The 7,958-nt window shown below is 48.2% G+C and overlaps 1 protein-coding gene across 1 annotated transcript; it reads right to left on the minus strand.

The window, feature by feature from the left end:
• On the minus strand, positions 1-2,912 carry Cd93 (CD93 molecule). Its single transcript, XM_015483527.2, has 2 exons — positions 622-2,912; positions 1-421 (listed from the first exon to the last, which is right to left on the minus strand). The coding sequence occupies exons 1-2, from the start codon at positions 2,538-2,540 to the stop codon at positions 397-399; spliced, it is 1,944 nt and encodes a 647-aa protein (XP_015339013.1). The 5' UTR covers positions 2,541-2,912; the 3' UTR covers positions 1-396.
• Between the last annotated feature and the right edge of the window lie 5,046 nt (positions 2,913-7,958).

The following is a 7,958-nucleotide window of genomic DNA, read 5'->3' on the forward strand; positions in this document are numbered from 1 at the left end:
TTAGCATCAATAGTTTACTTTTTCTCTTAGATGAATGAAGAGATCAGAAAAAGCCATTCTAAGGGAGCCCCATTAGCACCTGATCTCTCCAACCTGGATCCACAACCAGGGGAGAGAAAGGAAATCATCCATGATTGAATTTAAAAAGGGAGAACAAGTGAGAAACATTAATAAATACTGGCAATATTGCCACAATGGCAGGCCAACACACAGCTGGCACATCAGGAATAGCACATGCACGTAGAAAATACTTGCACACTCCAGGTGGCCAGGCTGTTAAGTTGTATGACTGTTTGCTAAGATTCCAGTCCTGTCTTTCCAAAGATCTCCCCTTCAGAGAAGTTTAAAGCTCCAAGGATGGTGGCAGCTGATTGTATCTCTGGGGCCATCTCAACTTCAGCAGTCTGTCCCAGGTGTTGGACTATGAAAGACAAAAGATGACCAGGTTGGAAGCTACAGTGCCCCTGCCACACGCACCACCCCCACCCCCGCCTTGTACCCATGCCACAAGGACTGCTGGGGTTGAGTGTAACATCTACACAGTCTTGTGTCTCTCTCTGCCTCTCTGCACCGTGGACAGTGCCTCCCACCTCCCTGAGTGACCTCGGGTCTTCCATTTACCTGTACTGATTCTCCATGGCCCGACTCTCTGCTCGCTCTGGTACCCAGGAGTAACTATCAGCTGCACTCTGGGGCTTCTTCTCCTTTATCTCTTCCTTCTTGGCTCTCCGCTTGCGGTAGACCAGAAGCCCCAAAGCCAGAGCCAGCAAGAGTGAGATGGCCACCACTGTGCCCAGGATATAGAACAGAAGCAGCTTTTGACCGTCAGTGCCATAGTCGCTCTGGGTAGCCACAGAATTCTCACCTGTAGCCTTACCATGACCAGCTACAGCTATAGGGAGGTGGGTGTTTGGCTCTGTCCAGATGCCAGGGGCCCCACTGGGGGCTGACATGTCCAGAAGGGCGGAGGTAGTGGGGGCATTAGATGAGAGGGACGGTCTCCTTGTGGTGGGTGTGCCCTTGGAGGTGTTCTCAGAGTCCTTGGGGAAGCTGGATGTTGTGGTAGGAGGCAAAGTGCTCCCCTCTGTGTCTGCCATGTCTTCCTCTTGGGGAGGCCCAGATGGTGATCCTGAGGGGACAGAATTCTTGATGCAAGAGACCCCATTGGGGGCCAGCTCCCAGCCCCGCAGGCAGCCACAGTGGAAGGACCCCTCTGTGTTGAAGCACAAGCTGTCACAAGGGTTGCCCCTGGGGTCGGAACACTCGTCCACATCCTCACATTGGGTGCTGTCCTCCCCGGACAAGACATAGCCCTCCTCACAGGAGCAATGGAAGGAGCCATCAGTGTTGATACAGCGCTGGGCGCAGGGTGAGTGGCCAAGGGCACACTCGTCCACATCCCAACAGGTCTCCTCTTCAGGGCCACCAGGCGTGTAGCCCACCCAGCATTTACAATGGAATCCCCCAGGGGTGTTGACACACTCTTGAGCACAGGGGGCATCCTGACATTCGTCCACATCCACACAGTCCAGCTGACTGGAGTCTAGACGGAAGCCCTGAGGGCAGCGGCATGTATAGTCTTTCTCGTGGGGTCCGGGGACACATGTGGCCTTCCCTTTGCACGGGCTGGAGCTGCAAGGATTCCGAGAGGCACAGGTCACTAGGTCGTCCAGCAGCCGGAACCCTGGCCGGCAGCCGCAGCGGAAGGAGCCATCCCCACCTTCGAAACAGTCTTGCTGGCAGCCCCCGTTGTTGAAGTTGCAGCCATACTTGGGGCTCACACAGAGGGGACCTGTGTTGCCCCAGTTAAACACTTCGGGGGCCTTCTCCTTGCACAGGAAATAATGACTTTTACTTTCGGCCCCATCCTCACAGGCGACATTGGCCACAGAGGCAAAGGGCACCACCTCCAGGGAGGAGGTGGTGGCCTGGAAGGGGGTGCTATAGGTCACCTGGCCTGGACCCCCCAAGGCCAGGGGCCGGCACATGCCTTTGAAGCTGAACTTGCATACAAAGCCCTCGATATTGCTTCCTGGAAAGCCAGGGGTCCCACAGGGGCCATCAGACCACTTGGGGAGGCGGCTGGGGAGGGGTGTTAGGGACAGGTCCAGCAGCAGGGACACACAGCGGTTGGAGATGCACGAGTTCTTGACTTCTTTGTGCCAATTTGTATACAGGGAGTCCTCCCCTCCACCCACCCAGCTGAAGCCCTTCAGCGTCTTGTTAGGATCCAAGCACTTGCCCTTCTCCCGCTGGAGCCCAATCCAGAACTTGCCCATCCTTGCTTCACGGCTCTTCTGTGACTCCAGGAGCTGGGCCAGGGCTCGCTGGACATGCTGGGCCTCCTCCTCACTCTTCACCGTGGCCAGGTTGCCTCCGTTCACACTGCAGTGGTGCTGGGCCTCCGTGGCAGTCAACTTGTCCCAGTGGGCCGTGTAGCAGGCAGTCCCCGCGCACACCACAGCCTCTGGGTCAGCTCCAGTCCCCGCCCAGGCCTGGCCTAGGAGCAGCAGCAGGAGCAGGTCCCTGGAGGTGGCCATTCTGTCCTCTGGGTCCCCCTCGATGAGAGGCTAGAAGCCCCACAGGGACAGCAGTCACTGGAGCTTAGACTCCGGCGCCCAGCTGTGCTCGGAGGGGAGCTGGGAGCTGAGCTGCAGCAGGAGCTCCAGCCCAGAGAAGGACACAAAGACCGCAGGCTCTTCACATCCCCCTGACCCAAGGCGCATCCTGTGCTCTTGTACTTCTTATTTCTCACCGGATACTGGGGCTTCCTGCAGTGAATAGATTTCTGACTCCTGTTGCCTTCATCACGGTTTTGTTGTTCATAAAAGGAACCCGGCGGCTTTGCTGGGTCCCTGGCTCAGAGCTGTGGAAAAGCGACGCGGGGGGATGACTGTGCGGCTCAGAGATACTGGCTGCTTTATTTTGGCTCAGTTCTCTTTCCCATCCACATGAGGAACCTAAATGGTATGCTACAGAGCAAGCAAAGACTTTGGGGTCTCAGAACTTGAAAAGGATCACTCCATAACCCATAATAAAATTCCACTTTGGTTTGCAAACAACCAGAAGAAGAAGAAAAAAAAAAAAAAAAAACAAGACTTGAAACACAAGGCCGTGGATGGTTATAATTTTCAGCCTTTTTTAGAAGCAAACTAGATTTTTCTTCTTCCTATCTCATGTCTCCCCCCTCTCCCCCCTTGGCTTTGGAAGTCGTTTTTTTTTTTTTTCTTCTTCTTCTTCTTTTATTACCCCCATCATGAACCTTAAATAGATAGGCAGTTTTTAAATAGGATCTGGGCCGTGGGAAAGTCTGGGTTTCTAACACAATGCCAAGCTCCTTGAGAATATTAAACCAAATTGGGTGAAATTTGGCAGTTTTTAGGGGTTCGTTGTGCGAATGTTTCATTTTGAGGTGGCAGGGTCATAAAAACAGCATCAGAAAGAGGAAAAAATATATATATATATGATCTCATGGGCCCTGGATTGCCTGTCTCCTCCCCTGGCTCTGGGGGAGTTCAAGGACAGGGAATTTGAATCAAAGACTGGAGTTTGGGGCATCCAGTGAGAATGACAATAAAGGGCTAGAGCTCTGGGCTGTAGAATCAAAGCTGTGGCATGACCCTTGCTGCACATGAATTCATCCAAAGCCCTTGAATCCAAGATTCTTTTCTTGTAATCATAGACCTCTGATCACCAGGACTTGTTTGGTTGGGGTCCCCCAGAAATAGACCCTGAGACAAGAATTTGGAGCAATTATTTTATTTGGGAAGGGAAATGAAACAGACAAGGAAGGGGCCCATAGAATATGGCACAATGCAGCAGGTAACACTGGCCTCCTGTGAAGGCCACACTTTACAGTTGTCCCCGATGAAGGCAGGCAACCAGCAGTGCTCCAGCTCCTCTCCAGATGGCTGTATTTTTCCCTAATTTGGTCTTACGGTCTTTCTCAGGACAATGGCTATAAACTCTAGCTCTGCCTACCTGACCAGGTGTCTCTCTCCCAGAAAAGTTGTAGACACACGTGGATGCCCTTGTAGTTCCTGTCTGATCTGTGTCCCGTTTATTTTTACCAAGATGGCAGCTCTCTCTTACCAAGATGAGTACCCATCTCAAACTCCAGCCAGGGACACCTCAGAAAATATTCCTTATGTCCTTGTCATTTTAGAAAACACATTTAAGATAGTCCAGGGACTTTTTCTCAGAGACCTCTGGATCTTTCTTGTGCTCCTTTGTGCCTATAGAGATCCTTCTATCCACCCACCTATCCATCACCCGCCCGTCTACTCACCCATTTGTCTGGGGAAGAAGTTAGTTTCAGGTGTGTTGTTCAAGTGACACCCAAAGGAGGAAGTTTAACTGAACACCTGAAATGATCGAAATGTTTGTACTATTTATAGGTCTCAGAAGAGGGCGGAGTGCCTTGCTGGCCAATGGGAAGTGGGGAGCTGTCCAGATAGTAGGTACAGAAAGAAAGAGAAAGAGAAATCTGTAGGTCAAATTTTTTTGGGGGGCCTGGAGCATTACCCATGCAGGGTTGCCTGAGGAGAGTCTAATCAATGGTTCAGAACAAGCAGACATGAGTCCTGTGACAGAAATGGCCACTGCAGCAAATCTGCACGGTCATGCGTGATGCATAGGTGAGAGGGGTAGGTTGATAGGCATCCCCCTCTCCCATAGGGAGGTGGTAACCAGGAGGAAGTTATATAAGATATTCATCTGGACTGACCACATTAAGTTGCTGGAAGGAGATGGAAAACTAGAAATTATGTCAAAGTGCCTAAGCCTGGTTTCTGGAATATAAAAATCCAACTTCAAAGTCCTCAAAATTAACTCCAAGACAATGTAAAATTATAATAATTCACTACACAGTAGCAACTCCTTGGCACTCAGCTACCCATAAAGGCCCAGTACATTAGAGGAAATGCTCAGGTAAAGAACCACAGGGGACAGACTGCCACAGGGCAGTGAGCAATGCACCAACATCTGAAATGTTGACTTCTATGGCAACCTGAGATGGGCACCCTTCCTCTCAGCCTCGCCAAGGGATAAAAGTACCCATCTCAAACTCCAGCTAGGGACACCTCAGAAAATACTCCTTATGTCCTTGTCATTTTAGAAAATCCATGTAAGATAGTCCTGGGACTTTTTCTCAGAGACCTCTGGATCCTCCTTATGCTCTTTTGTGCCTATAGAGATCCTTCCATCCACCCACCTATCTATCACCCAACCGTCTACCCATTTGTCTGTCCATCCATCCATCCATCTCTCCACCCACCTACCTGACAGTTGTTCCTACTAGGGGCTGGGCTAGGCACCTGGATTTCAAGGATGCGTTTTTGCCTTCATGATCCTTGACATCTTTTGGAATGGACAAATTTGAACAATTCACAGTGTAAATCCACTTATTTGCAAACAATTCAAGGAAAACATCAGGGTGTCAAGAGAGGCCGTTACCTGGATAGGAACCTGGTGTAGGGTGGTGGGTAGTTTGGAAAGTCTCCTCTGGGAAGAAAGACAATGAAGCTAGAATCTAAAGGAGAAACAGCTACTAGGCAGAATGATGTCCACATGGTGGATCAGCACACATCAACACCCTGCAGACAAGTCTGGCAATGGAGGGAAGTGAGACAGGAGCCTGATGAAAGGAAGGGGAAATACAGGAGGAGACGGAGCCCTCTAAGCCCAGTCTGGGCTTTTCATTAAGACACAAGGTAAGCTGAGGAACCAACCTGAGACCTGTATATAAAAGGTAAGCAGACAGCGGACCCCAAGTGGTGTGAGGGTAGCACTCACCAGGCAGACTCAACTTTGACCTTGGGTTGCAATGAGGGCTTGATCCATTCATAGTCTCTCTCCGTGTCTGTACACCAGTTTTTGTGCAGCCCAGAGCCGGATTCCTGGATTCCTCAGTTAACTTGCCATCCTGCAGGAGTCGCCCAGCATGATGCATTGTTGGTGCTTAAGGATAGGGGTTGAATGAGTAACTTGCATCTTGATAACCACTCTGACCTCCAGATCTTTGCCAAACCATCTTTTTAAGCCAGTGGTTCTTTATCTTTCACTTAAGAACTTTCAAATCTATTACTTTTACTTTGTCCAGTGTTGACATCTTAAAGAAGATAATAAACAACAAGGAAGTATGCTTTGTTTATTCACCCATTAACCTAGAAAGGATCTCTGAAGCACAAACTGTGTGAAAGGCCATATAAAATGCAGGAACCACCCTGCCCTGGGAGTCATAAATTCTACTTCATTATTTCCAATAACCTTATTAACTCAGCTCTTATCTCCCTCATCTATAAATAAGGAGGTGGAAACAGAGCCTCTGGAGAAACTTCTTGTCCTGACATCAATCATAGTGATGTTATACTCCATAATTCCTTCTGAAATTGGTTAGAAAGCAGGCAGAAAGGAAATGGGCCCTAAGACCACAGCTGAACTCTCTCTCTCCATATGCAACCAGACCTCTATCTAAATTGCACCCATGCAACTCCCCCCAGCCCACAAAACTGACCCACTAACTATCAAAATGCAATGCAATTTTCCTACTAGTTATTCTTCTGATTTCTGCTCCATCCTTCAATCCTGCTGCTTGCTAGGGTTAATTCAACTGGAACATGCTGGACTTTCCAGCTCCAGGTCTCCCTGACTAAAAGGAGGTAGCAGAGGTCACAGAAAAACCAAGGGCATGGTATCTGTGAGCTCAAGGAAAGAAGCAGAACTTACTTTTCCTGGGTAGTTTTGGCTGACTTTTACCAATAAGATAGCTTGAGTGCAAACTGAGGAAACTGGCAACTTGCGTGTTAAATTCCCCCATGGGAAATGATTAGATTATAGCAAACCTCTCCAAGGACTGATCCTTAAACAACAGGAATCAACAGCCCAGAGTTCCAAATAGCTTTTCTTGGTGGGTCTTTGCATAGAAACTGTTTCAGGTATCATAGAATAGTCACAAGCCTAACAGCATGATATGTTCCCTGAGTCACAGCCGCCAATCATCTGCTTTTATGTTGGAGTCTTACTGAGTAGTCAGAGCTTTCCTTGTAAATTGCCTTAGAAACTTACTTTACATCATGCTGGGATTGGAATGTTCTGGTCTAAAATATGGGAACACTTTAATCTCAATTATTCAGGAGCAGATTAATTGGTGTGTGGCTCATTCAGGCATCAGGCTTTTTTTTTTTTCCTTTATTTTGAACTAAAATTTGAAAGGAGGAGGTTATACAAAGTTGACAGAATTTTTCTTGGTACAACACACATATGGTGCCCTATATATACATCAGTTAATTTTGCTCCATTTGTTCCTTCACTCAAGTGCACATTGAGCACCTACTATGCGCTGGGCTGTGTTATCTGCATGTGGAGGGGGAGGACATAGGTTGCAGAGCCTCATGGATCTTGTAGCAGACAGGTGGAATGAGAGGGAAGACAGCTAGGAGAATGTGACTGGCCACAGGCTGTTAGCAACAGCTGTCTTGGTGAGGGAAGGACATGTTCAAAGATGACCCAGGTAAATAGGGGACACCAAGGGGTGAGGAAGTCTCAGAGAGAAGGACAAAAATACAATTCACAGGACCTTCAGGTGGCCTTACCAGTGGCAGAACACAAGGCTGTCACAGATCAGAGACCAAGGAAACACAGGTAATAGGTAGTTTTTCATTTATAGAGAATTTAAAACTGATTAAAGGTCTGTCTTCTCTTTACTATTTTTGAATTGTCTTTTTTCTTTTTGCCAAGTCCCAGCAATTCTAAACAAGGTCAATGATAAAATTCTCTTCCCTACAAAAAGCATATATTTGTTGCTCTGTCTTAACAAATTGTGGTCATCACCCCTGTTTTAATAATCTATATTTAAGCTTTGGATTAACACTTTTAATCACTTATTCTTTAATAAATATTGTATTTATTAGGGAGAAGTCAATGATTTTAGGGGGGAATTAATGGATCCTGGAGACAGG

This window comes from Marmota marmota, unplaced genomic scaffold (genome assembly GCF_001458135.2).
Source record: "Marmota marmota marmota unplaced genomic scaffold, marMar, whole genome shotgun sequence".
NCBI lineage: Eukaryota > Metazoa > Chordata > Mammalia > Rodentia > Sciuridae > Marmota > Marmota marmota.

Excerpts from the sequence above, each read along its gene's own strand:
- Cd93 (XM_015483527.2), bottom strand. The coding sequence starts at position 2,540 with ATGGCCACCTCCAGGGACCTGCTCCTGCTGCTGCTCCTAGGCCAGGCC. Across the intron at positions 422-621 it reads GCCATGGAGAATCAGTACAG|TCCAACACCTGGGACAGACT; the intron begins GTAAATGGAAGA and ends TGTCTTTCATAG.